The 22,969-nt window shown below is 48.2% G+C and overlaps 1 protein-coding gene across 5 annotated transcripts in view; it reads right to left on the bottom strand.

Moving 5' to 3' along the window:
* Nucleotides 1-8,749: 8,749 nt before the first annotated feature.
* senp7b (SUMO specific peptidase 7b) overlaps nt 8,750-22,969 on the bottom strand; it is a 36,309-nt gene continuing 22,089 nt past the window's right edge. For all 5 annotated transcript variants that reach the window (XM_072379231.1, XM_072379234.1, XM_072379236.1 and 2 more), the window contains exons 12-22: nt 21,039-21,283; nt 19,908-19,969; nt 19,653-19,769; nt 19,150-19,272; nt 18,974-19,066; nt 17,809-17,885; nt 17,462-17,505; nt 17,216-17,259; nt 16,721-16,789; nt 16,491-16,641; nt 8,750-8,946 (exon numbers count right to left, since the gene is read on the bottom strand). In XM_072379231.1, the coding sequence (XP_072235332.1) occupies nt 8,797-8,946; nt 16,491-16,641; nt 16,721-16,789; nt 17,216-17,259; nt 17,462-17,505; nt 17,809-17,885; nt 18,974-19,066; nt 19,150-19,272; nt 19,653-19,769; nt 19,908-19,969; nt 21,039-21,283 (1,175 nt within the window). In that variant the 3' untranslated portion in view covers nt 8,750-8,796. The remainder of the gene's footprint in view (nt 8,947-16,490; nt 16,642-16,720; nt 16,790-17,215; nt 17,260-17,461; nt 17,506-17,808; nt 17,886-18,973; nt 19,067-19,149; nt 19,273-19,652; nt 19,770-19,907; nt 19,970-21,038; nt 21,284-22,969) is intronic.

Raw genomic sequence — 22,969 nt, 5'->3', positions numbered from 1 at the left:
CTGCTTCTTCAGATGTTCCAAACCCTAACAGACCCAGACACATCAAGCTTTGGCTTCAGGGTTCAGTCCCTAACGAGTTTATTTCGTTTACGAGAGGTGAGGCTCACCTTTTGTTCTGTTGCGTAACTTGTACTGTGCAGTTATTTGGTGTTAGCTAACTGGACCTCCTGCTGGCTTAAACCCCACTGGACGTCTGCCATGTTGGCACAGAAGCTTCTGAGCTCATGAAAGAAAGGCATGGTGAAAATGTTACATGAAGAGGGGGATTAGGGGACTTCGGCGTGATTCAGGAACCCTTTTCAGGGGTCTTGATGTTAAATCTCGACTCCAAAGACGTAAAAGACTTTGCTTTTGGTGCTTTGCCTGAGCTGAGGTGTCTTCTGGGTTTAGGGTGGGCGGAGCCTCACACGCTATGATCTCACTAACCCTGATCGTTACCTGCAGTAACTCAGTCACATCTTTATCTCCGCGTCTCTCCATTGTCCAGACTGCTGCCCGTAAATAGGCTTACAGATCTATTCTGAGAGCTGGGAATCAGCCTCCTGCACCCGATCCCCCTCACATAAGACAGATCGGGGTGTAAGGTGAGCAGGGACTGAAGGGGCTGATGGTAAAACACACCTGAACCCAGCCTGGATCCACCCGTCAGGGGCCAGGAAGACTTACAGGGGGTCATGAAGGGGTCACCAACAGAACACTAATCTCTATGAACGTCCAGCTTATTCGCTGAGGTTTAAAAATGTGCAGAAGCTGCCCGAATGTAACATTTGAAGGAAGTATTTCTATCTGAAGTCCAAACAGGAATCGACACTCAGCCTCTCAGTCTGCTGACTGTACAGAGACGATAAATCTGCCAGGTCAGCACACTTTGGGTCGGTGGCTTTCAGAAAGATAACACAAAGGAGTGAGAGGCTGGTCCAAAAGGTGTTTACTTCACCGGTTTCCCGACTGAAGATTTTAATCCCTTCCTCTTCTTAAAAATAGAAGCCAAAGCTGCAGTTTCAGACCAAAGAGACTCTATATCTGACCAACAACCAGACGTAAACAGGTTTTCTTTGTGTGCTCTGCGTCACGACACAGCTCAGAGGGTTAAAAAGAAGTTCTCCTGTACGAGGAGGCAGAGCTTAAACACCAAAACCATCTGAACCATGGAGAACAGCCATGGCTCAAGATGCAGGTTTAAGGTTTAAGTTTGCCTCCACAGCTGCTTTCTTTCCCTTTAAACTCAACTTCTAACCCTAACTCCAGTTCCCATTGCTTCAGTATTTCCTTCCTGACACCAAGTCTACGCTGCACAGGCCTTTAAATGTTCTCCTCGCTGGTTTAAACTCTCCAAAGAAAGGCTTCAGGTGAGCTCCTACCTGGCAGAGCCTCCGTCTCAGAGTCTCCGGTCGCTGTTTCAGAGCTGGGGAACAAACAGCAACAGACAGAGGAGTTAAGAGTCGGAAATACAGCTTTCATCTGCAGATAAAACTATGAAACTTCCTCTGATCTGAAAGCAGATTTTAAAGTTATGAAATGTAAAACCAGTTTGTAACAGAATCCATCATGACTTTAAAGAGGAAGTTCACCTTTTATAAGATGTTCTTAAAGAAAATAAGTTTAAATTCTGCTATTTATGCCCAATATGGAAGAATAAACACAAACTGTCAATGCATATGTGGGTCATTAAAATAGCTGAAATTCCCCCTGAGTTCATGAAAGTGGAGCCAGCCTCACACAGCTGAGCCAAGGCACTTTTTATGAGCAACAACAATATCATAAAACAACCAAGAGCTACAAGCATCTCACGAACAGACACTCCAGTTTCTCTCCTCCAAACAGACGATGTTTGGCTCATCAGCAGAAAGCAGCACAGCTCAGTTTGTCTTTCAGGGCTGGAGTCACTGTCAGTTTTACACCTTTATTTCACTGCGTTTCTGTCAGTTATGGGTTGCTTTACGTCCAATTCAGTGCTAACAAAACTAGCTTCTCTCCTTTTGTGAAAGTATTCTGATGCAGGTCAGGATTAAGTAACTCTGCCATGTGAAATTTAGCAGTTTCTAGTTAATTAATGTCGTGATTTTCAGCATGTTAGCATGCTAGCATGTAGCATTTCAAATGGTTAATTAACCATTAAAACTTTAACCAAATCTCTTAGCATTTTAGCACGTTTTTCTTAATGAAAAGCAAAACGTTTCAGGTGAAGTAAATGTTTGTAAAACTGATTCCTGAAATGTCTGACGGCACTTTTCTGCTCTTGCAGTGATTTGACAGAAGCTCGTCACCAGTTTCTTTGTTCAACTGGAGTTTGTTTCCAAAATGCAAGCAGAAAAGTGCACAGCCACTGGCTGCTGAGCCTTTACAGGCTGCAGGAAGTCGGCCAATCAGAGACGGGCTGTGGGCATAGGGAGGGGGGCCTTAAAGGGGCCTTTAGCTACTTTAGCCAGTCCTGGAATAAAATATCAAGCTGGAAATGAGTAAATGAGGTCCCTTCAGACACTGCTTTGGTTTCTGTTGACAGTAAGTGACTCCAGCCCACTTCTGTAGGTGGTGCTTCAATGTTTGCAGGCCTACCTGCATGGAGGAGAGCCTGAGGAGATGGGCACACTGCAGCAGGTGACGAAACACAGCACAGGTGTCAATACACAAACACAGCACAGAGCTCAACAAATCAATGCTGGGGCAACACGGCCAATAAAGTGCATTTACTCAGCGTCTCATCTTCAGATTATTTGATTTAGTTTTAAAAGCACAAGAACAAAGCCACATTTTTAACATAAATCATGTATTCTAATGCATTTAAACTCATTTAAAACACATTCTGAGAGGCAACACTTGTCCAGATGGTTGTTTAACCGATGATCTCAACATGAAAAACTCTGTAACATGTAAGTGTGAAGCAGACCTGTTCATTGCAGCAGTCTGAGCGACTCTCTGAAATAAAGAAACACATCGTCAGCACAGAACACGAGTTTTACAACAAAGAAAGGCACGAGTTTGTTCCACGTCAGTCACTTGGATCCAGCGCGGACAAAGCTACCGATTTATCTTCCTCTATGTAACATATCAGCTCCTGTAAACCTCCCCGTTCTGCTCAGTTTGTTACAGCTCAACTTTATCTGAATATTCTTTAAATTGTATTTATTGATAATTCTACACTATATATCAGAGAATATACAGTTCATCACGTGTAATCATGTGAAATAATCTTTCTCCTCGATTCATTCCGACTGTCGTCTCTGTTTATATTAAGTTCTGATGAAATCAAACACAAAGGGGCGGAGCTTACACTCCTGATGAGGGTTCGGTGCTCCTCCGATTGGCTGAAGAAGCTGCCGATGTCGGCGAAACTGACGGAGCCGTCCATGCAGCGGTTCACCCAGTCCTGGTACATGTTCCGGTCCGGCGGCCGTTCCCAAAACACCTTGAAGGCCTCCCAGACTGTCTCCTGACACACTGAAGCACATACAGACGTGTTAACAACCTGAAACTAAAGAGAGGCAGAAACTGGAGTCCGAGCCCTGAAAGGAAACAGTTCAGTCCCCGTTAACCTCTGATTTTACCATTTAAACCAGATTTATCCCAATCAGGATCTTAAAAGCACGTCTTTTGTGAGAATTTTTTTATCTGACACATCTTGTGTTCAGCCTTCTTTATTCAGATGATGAATAAAACTGCAGTTTCAGCACATTTAGGACAGATTTTCAGCTCTACAGGCAGGATAGTTCAGGAAAACAATGTGGTGAAAGCTCAGAAATAGCTTGCAACAAGACCTTGAGTTATGCCTCATTTGAGCTTACATTATTTAAGAGAACATAAAAAGCTTTGGTGAGAGTCCATGAATCAGAAGAAAAATGGCGACACGGAAACAGCCTTAAATGTGCTGCTGGAAAAGAAACCGACGGATGATCTATGACGTGAAATTTCAACCACAGCACAGCTTTAATGAAGAAATAAACTTGTGTCAGTGGAGATGATTAATGGCTCCACTTAATAATTCCCTAAATCTAGAGGAAAACATTACATTTCTGCTGATTTTTTGATAGTTTTAAGTGACTTTAAGTATATTTCTCATTGGAAAACACCAACTGGTCGAATGACTGTGATGAAATACTTTGTTCAGCCAAGTTTTCTGGGACATTTGAGGAGAACATAAACAGGGAAGCTGGATCTTTATTAAGTTCCTGGTTGAAATGCAGTGAAATCAGACATGACTCCAACAGACCGACACAAGCCTGTGGTTTGTTGTTGTTCCCGTTCAGATGAGCTCTCCACCAGCAGGAGGTCAAAGGTTGGCGTCCAGGTGCTGGTCCAGGAAGGTCCATCCATCCTTCACCCATTCCCATCAATTCAACCATTAGTTTCCTCCATCTCTACATTTATCTGTCCATCCATCCAACACCAAACCATTCATCCAACCCTCCATCTAACCCTTTACCATCCATCCATGCCGTCTTCCCTCCATCCCTCTTTTTATCACTCAGATACCTGCCCATCCATCCATCCAAACCTCCATCCATCCATCATCCATCCATCCATCCATCCAAACCTCCATCCATCCATCATCCATCCATCCATCCATCCATCCATCATCCATCCATCCATCCAAACCTCCATCCATCCATCCATTTCTCACCCACTGCCCATCCCTAAATGATCCTTCTGTCCATCAAACATCTGTTGACTCCTCCATCCTTTATCCAACCTTTCATCTCATCCATCCATCATCCATCATACCTTTTACCTGTAAACCATCCATCCATCTTTCAAACATCTATCCAGCCCTCTTCTATCCATACATGTCCACCATCAGCCATTTATCTATCTCTATATTTACCCAATTCCCTCCCTTAATATCACCAACCATCACCAAAGCCTCCATCCATCCATATGGACATATATCTATCATCATCCATTCATCCATCTCTAAAGTTTTCCTTCCATCCATCAATCTAAAGACTAAACTTGGTTCTTAAATTAAACTGATTTGGCAGGAGATGAATGGTTTTTCCTGGACTGAGCTCCCGGACCGAACAGTCTGACACATTACACAACAAAGACGATCAGGAAAGTCTTTGGCATTTGTGGCCTTAAACGCTGGCAGACCTGTTGTTTAAGCTTGTAAGCCCGCTGGGATTAGAGCGTAAGTGAAACTCCTCCGGTGCTGATGAGGAAAGACACCACAGAAGGAAACTTCTTGGAAGAAGCAGCGAGCAGTAAAGCCCACAGACTTACCTCTGAGGTGAAAGTAGTTGAGGTGGTTGCTGACGGCCTGGTCGAATGTCTCCTGGGAGCAGAGCTTCACCCCGCTGGGAAACAAGATATTCCTTTTTCTACGAGTCAGAACAGAGTGTTGCCTGAATGAAAGCTGATTCAGTTCAGCTTTCAAAGCGCCACCGTTCTCCTCCAAGCCCACCGTCCAGTCTGTAGTGGTATCTGTAGCAGAATCCAGGGAAAACGACATCTTTATAATCTTAAATCTTAACTCCTCCCCGTGTTTCATTCTGACAGGGAAGGTGCCTCTTTGGTTTTTAGGATCAAGGAGAGGTGGTAAGTAGTAAAAGGTGCCTTATCTCATCAAAACAGAGGAGAAGACAAGGTTCTGCTGGCTAATGCCTCTTTTCATCTTATCTGAGAGGCAAATGTAGCTTTTTACTGCGTTACATCTATCGTACGGATTCATTTTATATCATTAAAACAATAATAATCAGATAAAGAAGTGTTGCGTGGGTCATGTTTGGTTCCTAAAGTCTGAGCAGGAACCAGAAAGTTTCTAACATCGTACGTGAGCTCAAACTTCTACTTCACAACAAGTACCCAGAATGGCACGTGGAGTTCCTCAGGGTTCGACTCTGGGGCCTCCTATATTCCCCATGTTCCCACTGGCTCAGATTATGCACTGCAACACAACGTGTTTCCATGGATCTACATCAGCACATCACCTGGGGATTATAATCCCTCACAAACACTCATTAAGAAACAAATAACCAAATAACCAAATAACCAGCTGGATGATCCAGAGTTTCCTTCAGCCAAGATAAAATAGTGATCATTGTAGATGTTGAAAATCTGAGCTCAGCTTCATTCTGTGATGCTAAAAACCACAAACCAGGCAGAAATCTGTTATTATGTCTCAGAGCTGAACTTCAGTGAGTTATGAAGTCAGCCGACCGTCACCTGGAGAATGTTTCCAGGATTAAAGGACCTGGATACAGTTTTTAAAGCTTTAGACGCTTTTATCTCAGATCTTCTGCTCTGAACCTTCAGGAACAGCTTTGCTTTCTGTCCTCAGTTAGAACCAAACCTGGAGAAGCTGCTTTCACTTTTCTTGGATCAGATATGAGGAACAAACTCAGATGACTGCAGGTCGGAGTCAACTCTTCTTCTTTTAAATCAAACTTTCCTGGACTCAATAGTCCCTTTCTTTCTATTTTACCTGTGTCTTTATGTTCCTGATAAAGAACCTTTCTGTTCTTTTACTGCTGAAAATGACAGATAGATTCATTAGCTTCACCTTCACGCTGCTGCTGGAGTTTTAACCAGGACTCAGAGATCTGAACACATCACAGCAGCTTTAAAGTCTTTACTCTGGCTTCCAGTCAGTCACAGAATAGATTTTAATTAAATCCCAGAATCTGTGATATGTTCAGAGAATATAAACCCAGCAGAGCTCTTAGATCCAAGGACTCGGGTCAGCTGGTCCAGTCCAGAGTCCAGACTAAACCTGGAGAAGCAGCATTTAGCTGCTATGCTGCAAACAAGTGGAACAAACTGCCAGAGGAGATTAAACTGTCACCAAATGTTTTTAAATCCAGGTTAAAAACATTTCTTTCCTCATGTGCACGATATATTTTAACTTATCCAGACTGTTTAATAGTTTTAATTTCATTTTAATTATTTTATTTCTTTCTTTTTATATTATTTTAGGTATTTTAATGCTTTTTCCGCTCCCCGCTGCAACGCTTTTATTTTAGAATAAATAAATCTGACTCGACCTTTAAATCTCAGCCCTTCCTTGCTCAGATCCATGTGAGCAGCCTGGACACCCGTCTGGGACTAAAGAGAACATGGCAGATAGCTCAGAGCCCACAGAGTGGAGCCGCTTTGGTCAGAAAGCTTCCTACGCACCTGTTTCCATGCACAGGTACAGCAGCACGGCCACGAGCGGCCACAGCGCCAGCCTCCGCTTCCCGGACATCTCTTAAAGATTCGAGCACAGCTCCACCGGGACTGGATCTGTTCAGCTCATCAGCGGCTCGCTGCTCCTCCCTCCACCACGGCGGGACCAAAAGAAGACGGGCAGAGTGCGGTGGACCTCCTGATGTGGCGCCGGCGGCTGCTTCCTCCTCTCAGGTGAGCAGATGGGACTTTGCTGCTGCTGCAGGAGATTTTTCTTCTCTTCGCTCTAATCCTATTTGTTAAGCTGCTGGAGTGGATGAGTGTCAGAGGCGGTGCAGCAGAGTCAAACGGGCTCTGAGCAGCTCCGGATCAGCTGCAAATAACCGAGGCGCGCTCATGATGGACGGGTCCGAAGGTCAGAAACGGGCCGGAAAATTCTGAACATTTCAGCCCGAAACCCCTCGGTCCCTGAAACACAGCACACCAAATAAATCCAAAAATCAGCCCCAGAACGCTCCAGAATACCAGCAGGAAACTGTAAACCGGCTCAGAACATCTGACCCTGTATGGATCCGGGGGGGCTAGCTTTGAGCTGCCATTTAAAAACGATGTTCTGGATCTTCCACATTTAAAGAGTTTTATAAAGTGCCTGAAACTGCTTTAAATGAAGATAATGATCCCTGTGGGTCATATTCTCTGTGGGCAAACACCAGCTCCTTTGCACTCCATGGGGATAAAGTTTCCCTCAGCAGACTGATCAATACAATCCAAACTGATCAGTGTTCTGCAGCCGGACCCGTCCAGACGGACCCCCCCTGAGCTGGAGTCAACCCGGGCAGACGTCTTTTATTGGATAATGGGATTAACGGGGCGGAGAGGAGATGAGGAGACGAGGGAAAACCACAACACAAAGGAGGCTTTTACGGCTCAGAACCTCTGCTGAGGGCTCCGGTAACGGTTCTGCTGGAGGTTCTGTTCAAGCCCAAACTTGATCTCAGACAGATAAGGCTTTGGTCCACTGGGTCGGTCGGGATCAGTTTTCTGTTCTCAGGATTATCTTTAGAAGCTGGATGGAGACCCCAAATCTGTCTCATCCTAACCTCTAAAATGGGTCCAACCTGGGCCAGAACCGACCCAGGACTGAGCCAGAACCAGGGCCAGAACTGAGCCTGAACCAGGGACAGAACCGAGCCTGAACCAGGGACAGAACCGAGCCTGAACCAGGGACAGAACCAGGGCTAGATAAGAAAAAGATATGAGTTAAAACACTGGACCTGAACACAACCGGTGCCAAAAATGAGACCAGGACTTAGAAAGACTGGACCAGGACCAGAGCAGGAGCAGAAGTGGGTCAAACTGGGTCCAGAACCAGAGCAGAGCTGCTGTTCTGCAGAGATGAAGCGGCGCTGTCATGTTGTTGTTTTTCTGTCCTCAGACGTTTAAACCCTCCTTCAGCCCGGACCCCCGTCTGATCCACTTAATGATCTGTAAGCTGATTGGTCCTCAGCCGGGGGTCCACAGACACATGAACGCACGTGCACGTGCACGTGCACAACCAGCAGTCAGAAGAAGATCAAATGATGTGTGCGGTGACCTCTGACCTGGTACAAACAGCCCGACTCTTTGTTACATAAATAGGTTTATTCTGTGGAACAGGAAGTCGTTCAGTACATTCACACGTGGACAGGAAGTCGCTCATCGCCGCGGCGCCTCTTCAGCCGCCGTCAGCTGCCGCTGCCGCAGCGTCATGATCAGACGCCGGATCTCCTCACGCTTCTGCCGCGCTCGCTGCCGGGGAAACCAGTTCTCCAGGCGCAACGGGAGGTCGAAGTGCACCGCGGGGTTCTGAGGATCCAATCAGAGAGCTCGGTTTAGACCAACAGGCGCCCGTTCAGATTCTGTCTTCAATGAAATTTGCTTTTTAATTCTGTTAAAAACTGCTCAGAATTAAGAAAATTTACCTAAAAAAACACGTAAAAATAAAATTTTAAGATTTTCTCTGACACGAAATAATAATTTTTATAATAATAAAAATTTTTTAGATGTTTTTGTCTTGGAATTTTGATTAAATATATAAATTTTTAACTCAATGCTTCATTCTTTTGATAATCTTGTACATTTTATCATTTTAGGTGAATATTTTAATATTAATTTTATTGAACATTTATTTCTAATAATAACAATTATTCAAACTTCTAAATTAATCTTAAAAAAGAAATTTAATTATTCTTCCAGAAATTTCATGCAGTTTTCTAATCTAATCATATTTAAAGAACTTTACAACTATTCTTGGAATTTTAACTGCATTTTATAAACATTTATGTACATTTTTAAAAGCTTTGAACAGATACTTCAGAGAGTTTAACTTTGTGTTAAATGTGGTCGACATCAGAAGAAGAAGAAGAACTCGTCACTGAGCACAACTCAGCAAAACCTGGACCAGATATTATACGTATATTATATATTATAAAACAGCTGCTGTGTCGTCCTGTGGTTTCAAACCGTCCGTATACACAGTTATACGTTCTGCTGACGGTTCTCCTGACGGTTCTACTGACGGTTCTACTGACGGCTCTACTGTCGCTTCTACTGACTGTTCTACTGACGGTTCTACTGACGGTTCTACTGACGGATCTCCTGACGGTTCTACTGACGGTTCTACTGACGGATCTCCTGACGGTTCTACTGACTGTTCTACTGACTGTTCTACTGACGGTTCTCCTGAAGGTTCTACTGACTGTTCTACTGACGGTTCTCCTGAAGGTTCTACTGACGGTTCTCCTGACGGTTCTACTGACGGTTCTACTGACGGTTCTACTGACGGATCTCCTGACGGTTCTACTGACGGTTCTCCTGACGGTTCTACTGACGGTTCTACTGACGGTTCTACTGACGGCTCTCCTGACGGTTCTACTGACGGTTCTACTGACGGCTCTCCTGACGGTTCTACTGACGGTTCTACTGACGGATCTCCTGACGGTTCTACTGACGGCTCTCCTGACAGTTCTCCTGACGGTTCTACTGACGGTTCTACTGACGGTTCTACTGACGGATCTCCTGACGGTTCTACTGACGGTTCTACTGACGGATCTCCTGACGGTTCTACTGACGGTTCTCCTGACGGTTCTACTGACTGTTCTACTGACTGTTCTACTGACGGTTCTCCTGAAGGTTCTACTGACTGTTCTACTGACGGTTCTCCTGAAGGTTCTACTGACGGTTCTCCTGACGGTTCTACTGACGGTTCTACTGACGGTTCTACTGACGGATCTCCTGACGGTTCTACTGACTGTTCTACTGACTGTTCTACTGACGGTTCTCCTGAAGGTTCTACTGACTGTTCTACTGACGGTTCTCCTGAAGGTTCTACTGACGGTTCTCCTGACGGTTCTACTGACGGTTCTACTGACGGATCTCCTGACGGTTCTACTGACGGTTCTCCTGACGGTTCTACTGACGGTTCTACTGACGGTTCTACTGACGGCTCTCCTGACGGTTCTACTGACGGTTCTACTGACGGCTCTCCTGACGGTTCTACTGACGGTTCTACTGACGGATCTCCTGACGGTTCTACTGACGGCTCTCCTGACAGTTCTCCTGACGGTTCTACTGACGGTTCTACTGGATGTTCTCCTGACGGTTCTACTGACTGTTCTACTGGCGGTTCTTTCTCCTGGCGGTTCTACTGGCAGTTCTACTGACGGTTCTACAGACTGTTCTACTGGCGGTTCTCCTGACGGTTCTCCTGACGGTTCTCCTGACGGTTCTTTCTCCTGACGGTTCTACTGACGGATCTCCTGACGGTTCTACTGACGGATCTCCTGACGGTTCTACTGACGGTTCTACTGACGGTTCTCCTGACGGTTCTACTGACGGTTCTTTCTCCTGACGGTTCTACTGACGGATCTCCTGACGGATCTCCTGACTGTTCTACTGACGGTTCTCCTGAAGGTTCTACTGACGGCTCTCCTGACGGTTCTACTGACGGTTCTACTGACGGTTCTACTGACGGATCTCCTGACGGTTCTCCTGACGGTTCTACTGACGGTTCTACTGACGGATCTCCTGACGGTTCTCCTGACGGTTCTACTGACGGCTCTCCTGACGGTTCTACTGACGGTTCTACTGACGGTTCTACTGACGGATCTCCTGACGGTTCTACTGACGGTTCTACTGACGGATCTCCTGACGGTTCTACTGACGGATCTCCTGACGGTTATCCTGACGGTTCTCCTGACGGTTCTCCTGACTGTTCTCCTGACGGTTCTCCTGACGGTTCTACTGACGGTTCTACTGACGGATCTCCTGACGGTTCTACTGACGGTTCTACTGACGGATCTCCTGACGGTTCTACTGACGGATCTCCTGACGGTTCTACTGACGGATCTCCTGACGGTTCTACTGACGGTTATCCTGACGGTTCTCCTGACTGTTCTCCTGACTGTTCTCCTGACGGTTCTACTGATGGATCTCCTGTCGGTTCTACTGACGGATCTCCTGACGGTTCTACTGACGGTTCTACTGACGGATCTCCTGACGGTTCTACTGACTGTTCTACTGGCGGTTCTTTCTCCTGGCGGTTCTACTGGCAGTTCTACTGACGGTTCTACTGACTGTTCTACTGGCAGTTCTCCTGACGGTTCTCCTGACGGTTCTCCTGACGGTTCTACTGACGGTTCTACTGACGGTTCTTTCTCCTGACGGTTCTACTGACGGATCTCCTGACGGTTCTACTGACGGATCTCCTGACGGTTCTACTGACGGTTCTACTGACGGTTCTACTGACGGTTCTCCTGACGGATCTCCTGACGGTTCTACTGACGGTTCTACTGACGGTTCTACTGACGGTTCTCCTGACGGTTCTACTGACGGTTCTTTCTCCTGACGGTTCTACTGACGGATCTCCTGACGGTTCTACTGACGGATCTCCTGACGGATCTCCTGACTGTTCTACTGACGGTTCTCCTGAAGGTTCTACTGACGGCTCTCCTGACGGTTCTACTGACGGTTCTACTGACGGTTCTACTGACGGATCTCCTGACGGATCTCCTGACGGTTCTCCTGACGGTTCTACTGACGGTTCTACTGACGGATCTCCTGACGGTTCTCCTGACGGTTCTACTGACGGCTCTCCTGACGGTTCTACTGACGGTTCTACTGACGGTTCTACTGACGGATCTCCTGACGGTTCTACTGACGGTTCTACTGACGGATCTCCTGACGGTTCTACTGACGGATCTCCTGACGGTTCTACTGACGGTTATCCTGACGGTTCTCCTGACTGTTCTCCTGACTGTTCTCCTGACGGTTCTACTGACGGTTCTACTGACGGATCTCCTGACGGTTCTACTGACGGATCTCCTGACGGTTCTACTGACGGTTCTACTGACGGATCTCCTGACGGTTCTACTGACGGATCTCCTGACGGTTCTACTGACGGCTCTCCTGACGGTTCTACTGACGGTTCTACTGACGGTTCTACTGACGGATCTCCTGACGGTTCTACTGACGGTTCTACTGACGGATCTCCTGACGGTTCTACTGACTGTTCTACTGGCGGTTCTTTCTCCTGGCGGTTCTACTGGCAGTTCTACTGACGGTTCTACTGACTGTTCTACTGGCAGTTCTCCTGACGGTTCTCCTGACGGTTCTACTGACGGTTCTACTGACGGTTCTTTCTCCTGACGGTTCTACTGACGGATCTCCTGACGGTTCTACTGACGGATCTCCTGACGGTTCTACTGACGGTTCTACTGACGGTTCTACTGACGGTTCTTTCTCCTGACGGTTCTACTGACGGATCTCCTGACGGTTCTACTGACGGATCTCCTGACGGATCTCCTGACTGTTCTACTGACGGTTCTCCTGAAGGTTCTACTGACGGCTCTCCTGACGGTTCTACTGACGGTTCTACTGACGGTTCTACTGACGGTTCTACTGACGGATCTCCTGACGGATCTCCTGACGGTTCTCCTGACGGTTCTACTGACGGTTCTACTGACGGATCTCCTGACGGTTCTCCTGACGGTTCTACTGACGGCTCTCCTGACGGTTCTACTGACGGTTCTACTGACGGTTCTACTGACGGATCTCCTGACGGTTCTACTGACGGTTCTACTGACGGATCTCCTGACGGTTCTACTGACGGATCTCCTGACGGTTCTACTGACGGTTATCCTGACGGTTCTCCTGACTGTTCTCCTGACTGTTCTCCTGACGGTTCTACTGACGGTTCTACTGACGGATCTCCTGACGGTTCTACTGACGGATCTCCTGACGGTTCTACTGACGGTTCTACTGACGGATCTCCTGACGGTTCTACTGACGGATCTCCTGACGGTTCTACTGACGGATCTCCTGACGGTTCTACTGACGGTTATCCTGACGGTTCTCCTGACTGTTCTCCTGACTGTTCTCCTGACGGTTCTACTGACGGATCTCCTGTCGGTTCTACTGACGGATCTCCTGACGGTTCTACTGACGGTTCTACTGACGGTTCTACTGACGGATCTCCTGACGGTTCTACTGACGGTTCTACTGACGGATCTCCTGACGGTTCTACTGACGGATCTCCTGACGGTTCTACTGACTGTTCTCCTGACGGTTCTCCTGGATGTTCTCCTGACGGATCTCCTGACGGTTCTACTGACGGTTCTACTGACGGTTCTACTGACGGATCTCCTGACGTTTCTACTGACGGTTCTACTGACGGTTCTACTGACGCTTCTACTGACGGATCTCCTGACGGTTCTACTGACGGTTCTACTGACGGTTATCCTGACTGTTCTCCTGACTGTTCTCCTGACGGTTCTCCTGACGGTTCTACTGGATGTTCTCCTGACGGATCTACTGACTGTTCTAATGACTGTTCTCCTGACGGATCTCCTGACGGTTCTACTGACGGCTCTCCTGACGGTTCTACTGACGGCTCTCCTGACGGTTCTACTGACGGCTCTCCTGACGGTTCTACTGGATGTTCTCCTGACGGATCTACTGACTGTTCTACTGGCAGTTCTCCTGACAGATCTCCTGACGGTTCTACTGACGGATCTACTGACTGTTCTACTGGCGGTTCTTTCTCCTGACGGTTCTACTGGCAGTTCTACTGACGGATCTACTGACTGTTCTACTGGCAGATCTCCTGACGGCTCTCCTGACGGTTCTACTGACGGCTCTCCTGACGGTTCTACTGACGGATCTCCTGACGGTTCTCCTGACGGCTCTCCTGACGGTTCTACTGGATGTTCTCCTGACGGTTCTACTGACTGTTCTACTGGCGGTTCTTTCTCCTGACGGTTCTACTGGCAGTTCTACTGACGGTTCTACTGACTGTTCTACTGGCAGTTCTCCTGACGGTTCTCCTGACGGTTCTCCTGACGGTTCTACTGACGGTTCTTTCTCCTGACGGCTCTACTGACGGCTCTACTGACGGTTCTCCTGACGGCTCTACTGACGGTTCTCCTGACGGCTCTCCTGACGGTTCCACTGACTGTTCTACTGACGGTTCTACTGACGGTTCTCCTGACTGTTCTACTGACGGCTCTACTGACGGTTCTACTGACGGTTCTCCTGACGGTTCTACTGACGGTTCTACTGACGGCTCTACTGACGGTTCTACTGACGGCTCTACTGACGGTTCTACTGACGGCTCTACTGACGGTTCTACTGACGGCTCTACTGACTGTTCTACTGACGGTTCTCCTGACGGCTCTCCTGACGGTTCCACTGACTGTTCTACTGACGGTTCTACTGGCGGCTCTACTGACAGTTCTACTGGCGGCTCTTTCTCCTGACGGCTCTCCTGACGGTTCCACTGACTGTTCTACTGACGGTTCTACTGACGGCTCTACTGACGGCTCTACTGACGGTTCTACTGACTGTTCTACTGACTGTTCTACTGACAGTTCTCCTGACGGTTCTCCTGACGGATCTACTGCTGGTTCTACTGACGGTTCTACTGACTGTTCTACTGACGGCTCTCCTGACGGCTCTCCTGACGGCTCTACTGACGGCTCTACTGACGGTTCTCCTGACGGTTCTACTGACGGCTCTACTGACGGCTCTACTGACGGTTCTACTGACTGTTCTACTGACGGTTCTCCTGACGGCTCTCCTGACGGTTCCACTGACTGTTCTACTGACGGTTCTACTGGCGGCTCTACTGACAGTTCTACTGACGGCTCTTTCTCCTGACGGCTCTCCTGACGGTTCCACTGACTGTTCTACTGACGGTTCTACTGACGGCTCTACTGACGGTTCTCCTGACGGATCTCCTGACTGTTCTACTGACGGCTCTCCTGGCGGTTCTACTGACGGCTCTACTGACGGTTCTCCTGACGGTTCTACTGACGGTTCTCCTGACGGTTCTACTGACGGCTCTACTGACGGCTCTACTGACGGCTCTACTGACGGTTCTACTGACGGTTCTACTGACGGCTCTACTGACGGTTCTACTGACGGCTCTACTGACGGCTCTACTGACGGTTCTACTGACGGCTCTACTGACGGTTCTACTGACAGCTCTACTGACGGTTCTACTGACGGCTCTACTGACTGTTCTACTGACGGCTCTACTGACGGCTCTACTGACGGCTCTACTGACGGTTCTACTGACGGTTCTACTGACGGCTCTACTGACGGTTCTACTGACGGCTCTACTGACGGTTCTCCTGACGGTTCTACTGACGGTTCTACTGACGGTTCTACTGACGGCTCTACTGACGGTTCTCCTGACGGCTCTACTGACGGTTCTACTGACGGTTCTACTGACGGTTCTACTGACGGTTCTACTGACTGTTCTGACGGTTCTACTGACTGTTCTACTGACGGTTCTCCTGACGGCTCTACTGACGGCTCTACTGACGGTTCTACTGACGGCTCTACTGACGGTTCTACTGACGGTTCTACTGACGGTTCTACTGACGGTTCTACTGACGGTTCTACTGACTGTTCTGACGGTTCTACTGACGGCTCTACTGACGGTTCTACTGACTGTTCTACTGACGGTTCTACTGACTGTTCTACTGACGGTTCTACTGACTGTTCTACTGACGGTTCTACTGACGGCTCTCCTGACGGTTCTACTGACGGCTCTCCTGACGGTTCTACTGACGGTTTTACTGACGGTTCTACTGACGGTTCTACTGACGGTTCTACTGACGGTTTTACTGACGGTTCTACTCACGGCTCTACTGACGGCTCTCCTGACGGTTCTACTGACGGTTCTACTGACGGTTCTACTGACGGTTCTACTGACTGCGTTGAGCATCACCGCCGACACTCGCCTCATTTTTCACTTGGCAGTTTCTCGAACTTTTCACAGGTTTGTCGTAGCTCGATTCAGGTAAACGCTGACCAACTATTTGAGGTAAAATGAGGTAAATGGTCACCTGCAGGAAGCTCTCCACGTACTGCAGCAGGTAGAGTCCACAGTCGCTGCTGTTGTCCTGCTGAGGAACCCTGCAGCAGGAGCTCCTCATGGTGTCCGAGGTGAAGAGACGAGGCGTCTTCCTCCGCACCTCCCACTCCACCTGCAGGTAGCTGGAGACAGTTTTTAGCCTTAACGTGAGAAAACAGCCGCCGACATTCAGCCTGGAGCTGCAGAGCAGCTGAAACTCACTCTCTGAGGAGTCTGCAGACATTCTCGTGGTACGACAGCTTCAGCGAGTCCATGACCAGGATGCAGGGCCTGAAAACAGCCAGCAAACCACCACCTCAACACAAATACCACTCTGGGTAAATATCCTGACAGATTTGAATTGTTTAAGGTGAAAAAAGGTCAAAATGAGCTGAAAAAGGCCGATAAAACCAAATCATGCAAAAGAACAAGTAAAATTGGCATGAAAATTTTACAATAATTGAATAAAAGTGTAAATGTACTTTATTTATACAGCCCTTTACAACAATCCATTTCAGTGAACCATTACAGCAGATAATAAATAAAGAAAAGAATAAGTACAAACAATTCAGTAAAAGTAATAAAATACAGCAACATCGAATAAGATAAAAGTGAGCATACTTTAAAAAAAGCTACAAAACACAGAAATATCGAGGAAGGACAGAACTGCATGGAAGCCTGAAACAAAGGGATGACAAAGACAGCATTAAAACTCACCTCTTCATGACTCTGCTCCTCTGGCAGCCCTGCTGACTGCACTCCTGTTTTAAACAGCACAAATCACACCGCATCATTATCCACGCCACAGAAGCTGAGAAACTAAGTGTTAGGAAGGTTTCAGTCTTTATTCTTTTAACCTGTACGTTCAACCTTAGCGCTGACAGGAAGGTGGGTTAGCAGTTCATAGCTTATATCTGTCCTCAGAGACCAAACACAGCCCTGGGTGAAGCTGTGGATACTCACAGGTGGCTGCTGCGGTCTCAGGCCGATGCTCGGTTCTGATCCACCTGCGTAAACAACGCACATCTGTTCTTTAACGAGCACCACATCACATCCCGTTCCTCAAAGACAGATGATCCTGTCCAGTTTACTGCCGCCCAAATACAGACACGAGCATAAAAAGTGACACGCAGAACAAACCCCGGCGCTCAGAGCTGGAAGAAGAGAACGTATTTATGTGGGAACATTCGGGACGTTTAATCACAGCTGGATGGACGGCGTGTCCCTCAGGGACATCTGGCGCCCATTAGAGACCATTTTACACTGCTTCATTCACTCCACTGAGGCAAATCAGAGCAGCAGCCGCTCACCTGCTGGGCTCTGGAAGTCCTGGTGCCGAACCCCGTCCAGACCCGGGAAACAGACCACCACCAGGAACCAGTGAGCTCTGCGGAGACCAGAGGAGACTCAGGTCAAACGGCCGCTTTCACACATTATGACAAGAGACGACATCCAGAAAAGGGACAAAAAGGAGGAAAACTTTCTAAAAACAAAGAAAGAAAGAGGCGTCAAAGACACACAAATAAAACAGGGATAATAACGAACAGCGTGAACACCGACTGGATTTAATGGGTTCAGACCTTTCCTAAATTATCCAAATGAATGTTTCTGAGGCAGCTGAGCTCCGTTCAGTCTGTCAGCCAATCAGAGACTCACTGACGACTTGTCAGCCAATCAGAGACTCACTGACGACTTGTCAGCCAATCAGAGACTCACTAACGACTTCTGGGCCAATCAGAGACTCACTGACGACTTGTCAGCCAATCAGAGACTCACTGACGACTTCTGGGCCAATCAGAGACTCACACTTCCAATCTGGATGGACTGAATGATTGGATGCTGTGCTGCTGGAAGGCTACCTGTTATGATTGGAAACCATGGCAACAGGAAAGTTGTTAAGCTGCTGGAGCAGCGAACTGAGCTTTAAAAAGTGATGCCTGGAATAAAAAGAGGAGACGTCTTGGATGCAGAGCAGGAAGGAAATGGCGATAAGGAGGAGGAGGTTGAAAACATTTCTTTTCTTGATGTCTTCACCTGAAGCTGGCTTCATCCGTCCAGCAGGGTGGATGTGAGTGGGCGGGGCTTAGCAGAGGAGGCGGAGCCAACTTAAGGAGGGAGGTACTTTAGAAGTGAAAATCAGAACGGCTCGTTAAATGAGGAACTTTCACAGAAAGGGGACTAAAAAGGTTTTTCCATCATGTGTCACCTTTAAAGTGAGAGGTGGGTCAGGAGGTCGTTCACGGGTTCGATCCCCAAATTCTACACAACAAAGTGTCATTGGCCAACAGACTGAAGGCCAGAATATGCTCCTCCCTCAGTGTCCGCGACATGAAGTTAGTAACTTTGACAGCTCTGATTAATGGGAATTAAAGGCTGGAAAATGACGATAATGTGATATTTAAAAGTATAAATCAGGAGGCAGACTCCCCGGCAGCTTCACCGTGACACAGACATGACGCTAAGACATCGTCTTACTCTTGATTGACAGGCACAAACAAGAAGTCTTTGGTGAAAATGTCCTCGTGGCGGGTCCACGTCTTCACCCTCTGATGCCTGGCTTGGCGGTCTCTGGAAGAAGAAGAGCAGAATCGCTTTAAATGTCCGGGGTCATGACTCGCGATCTGTGGCGCCTTCCGAGCCGGCGTCCTTACGGGACAGATGGGGCGCCGTCCTCTCCGGCCGCCTGCCGCCTGCTCAGCTGTTTGTAGAAGAAGCTGCTGAAGACGTGACTCCTCTGAGCCACGCCGCCGCCGCCGCCCTCCAGGAGGAGATACCTGCAGGAGGAGGGAGACATCTGCTGGTGAGCAGCTGCACTGCAACAGAGCCCCTCCCATCATTCCCCCCCAACACACAGAAACAAACAAACAAACAGAGAAAACAAACAAATAAACAGAAAACAAACAAACACACAGAAACAAATAAACAAACAGAGAAAACAAATAAACAAACAGATAAAAACAAACAAGTAAACAGAAAACAAACAGATAAACAAACAAATAAACAGAGACACAAACAAAAAATAGAAAAACAACAAACAAACAGAAAAACCACCACAAACAAAAAGAGCAAACGGAGAGGAAAGTAAACAGATAAACAAACAGAGATAAACAAATATAAACAACCAGAGGAAACAAACAAAAAGAGAAAAACAAACTTGAGGTAGAAGTCGATGATGACGTCGTTCAGGAACTCGCCGGCGTTGAGACAGGCCAAGTCCTCCTCCGTCACCGTGATCCGGCCTTTACACGGCGCCAGGGGATACCGGAGCAGCCTGCAGACCAAAGACAGGGTTAGCGGGTCGGCCAGAGGAACCGGACCGGGCTCTGCGGGTCGGCCAGAGGAACCGGACCAGGTTCTGCGGGTCGGCCAGAGGAACCGGACCGGGTTCTGCTGGTGGTTCTGGTTTTACCTGCTGGGCAGCTGCTGCGGACCACACGTCTTCCTCGGCCCGCTGCTCAGCTGACAGGACGTCTGTCGGGAAACACACCAACAGGTCAGAATCTGGGCAGAACCGCACCAGGCAGAACATCCACCCAGAACCGCACCAGGGCAGAACATCCACCCAGAACCGCACCAGGCAGAACATCCACCCAGAACCGCACCAGGCAGAACATCCACCCAGAACCGCACCAGGCAGAACATCCACCCAGAGCCGCACCAGGCAGAACATCCACCCAGAACCGCACCAGGCAGAACATCCACCCAGAACCGCACCAGGCAGAACATCCACCCAGAACCGCACCAGGCAGAACATCCACCCAGAACCGCACCAGGCAGAACATCCACCCAGAACCGCACCAGGCAGAACATCCACCCAGAACCGCACCAGGCAGAACATCCACCCAGAACCGCACCAGGCAGAACATCCACCCAGAACCGCACCAGGCAGAACATCCACCCAGAACCGCCGGCAACAGGCTCAGAAAGAGTATGGAAGCCTGGTTGTGCCACATGACTGATCTTTAACTCACACACTTATAATAAAGATAAAAATATTAAACCATTTTAACCAATAAATAACATTTTAAAACATTATAATTAATGTTTATTTCATTATTTTGACTTTTTAAAATGCAGGCAAACAAAAAACATGTTTGTTTTTGTAAAAAAAAAAACTAAATTTTCTGAGTTTAAAAAAAAAGTTGATCATGAAATTATGTAAAAATATTTGACTTTTGTTTGATAATTTTATTATTTATCATTTATTTACTTTTTGCACTAATTATGGGTTTTGTAGTTAAACTAAAAACTCAAAACGTTGAAACAACCAACAAAAAGTCACCAAACGAATTTATTAATCTAGAATATAACAATTATCAGATTAAAGTGAGAACTTCTGAAAGCATTTCTTTTATGTGGCTTTACTGAAATGATCTAAATTCTTATCTTTTTATGATAATGTTGAAGAGATGATTCATTCCTCCACACCTCTTTTAGGCTCCAGGACTTCATATGTCATGATGACTCAGAGAACTTGGTTTGATTTTCACCAGAAACCTGAAAGAACTCTTTAATCAACAGATTCATCTACAGTTCAGACCTCAGAGCTTCTGACCGCAGAGTGTCCCAGCAGACGCAGGAGGTGCTGGTCCACAGGTGGGAGACAGCTGTGCACCAGCAGCAGCCCGTCAGCCCACTCCACGGGGGAGGTGGGCCCCCCTGAGGCTGAGCAGGAGCTGCGGCCCTGCTGGTATTCCTTCATGTCCAGGATGGAGGCCACCAGGGCGGCCCGGATCTCCTGCAGCTGCTCCGTCAGAACCAGCAGGAGGAAGGAGCAGAGAGGACCTGCACAGACCAGCAGAGGAGGCTCACTTCCTGAACACGAGAAACCTTCAACAGTAAAATAGTTTCCAGAGGAACTGGACACTAAAACCCTGGTTTCTGGGCCGTTGGTGCACAGATCCTCTGCAGAGGAGATGAGTGACTACAGGATGAAAAACTGTCACCGATCCGTCCCTGTAAGAGGGTCAGGGTCAGGGTCAGTTTACAGACTGACGTGAACATCGTTTTCTGGAGCAGAGTGAGCGCTCTTCCCCCTAAACAAGCTGTGATGACAGAAACTGATCAGAGTGGGGCATCTTCACTAACTGGGGGGTAACAGAGTGGGGCATCTTCACTCTGTGGGGGGTAACAGAGTGGGGCATCTTCACTCTGGGGGGGGTAACAGAGTGGGGCATCTTCACTAACTGGGGGGTAACAGAGTGGGGCATCTTCACTAACTGGGGGGTAACAGAGTGGGGCATCTTCACTCTGTGGGGGGTAACAGAGTGGGGCATCTTCACTAACTGGGGGGTAACAGAGTGGGGCATCTTCACTAACTGGGGGGTAACAGAGTGGGGCATCTTCACTAACTGGGGGGTAACAGAGTGGGGCATCTTCACTCTGTGGGGGTAACAGAGTGGGGCATCTTCACTCTGTGGGGGTAACAGAGTGGGGCATCTTCACTAACTGGGGGGTAACAGAATGGGGCATCTTCACTAACTGGGGGGTAACAGAGTGGGGCATCTTCACTCTGTGGGGGTAACAGAGTGGGGCATCTTCACTAACTGGGGGGTAACAGAATGGGGCATCTTCACTAACTGGGGGGTAACAGAGTGGGGCATCTTCACTCTGGGGGGGGGGTAACAGAGTGGGGCATCTTCACTAACTGGGGGGTAACAGAGTGGGGCATCTTCACTCTGTGGGGGGTAACAGAGTGGGGCATCTTCACTAACTGGGGGGTAACAGAGTGGGGCATCTTCACTAACTGGGGGGTAACAGAGTGGGGCATCTTCACTAACTGGGGGGTAACAGAGTGGGGCATCTTCACTAACTGGGGGGTAACAGAGTGGGGCATCTTCACTAACTGGGGGGGGTAACAGAGTGGGGCATCTTCACTCTGGGGGGGTAACAGAGTGGGGCATCTTCACTAACTGGGGGGGGTAACAGAGTGGGGCATCTTCACTCTGTGGGGGGGTAACAGAGTGGGGCATCTTCACTCTGTGGGGTAACAGAGTGGGGCATCTTCACTAACTGGGGGGGGGTAACAGAGTGGGGCATCTTCAGTAACTGGGGGGGGTAACAGAGTGGGGCATCTTCACTCTGTGGGGGGGTAACAGAGTGGGGCATCTTCACTCTGGGGGGGGTAACAGAGTGGGGCATCTTCACTCTGTGGGGGGGTAACAGAGTGGGGCATCTTCACTAACTGGGGGGTAACAGAGTGGGGCATCTTCACTAACTGGGGGGTAACAGAGTGGGGCATCTTCACTCTGGGGGGGGTAACAGAGTGGGGCATCTTCACTAACTGGGGGGGTAACAGAGTGGGGCATCTTCACTAACTGGGGGGGTAACAGAGTGGGGCATCTTCACTCTGGGGGGGGTAACAGAGTGGGGCATCTTCACTAACTGGGGGGTAACAGAGTGGGGCATCTTCACTAACTGGGGGGTAACAGAGTGGGGCATCTTCACTAACTGGGGGGGTAACAGAGTGGG

The sequence above is a fragment of the Leuresthes tenuis genome, unplaced genomic scaffold (assembly GCF_036924035.1).
Source record: "Leuresthes tenuis unplaced genomic scaffold, fLeuTen1.0.hap1 SCAF_1, whole genome shotgun sequence".
NCBI lineage: Eukaryota > Metazoa > Chordata > Actinopteri > Atheriniformes > Atherinopsidae > Leuresthes > Leuresthes tenuis.
Note: the sequence above shows the minus strand (reverse complement) of the source record. Positions and strands in the feature narration are given on the sequence as shown.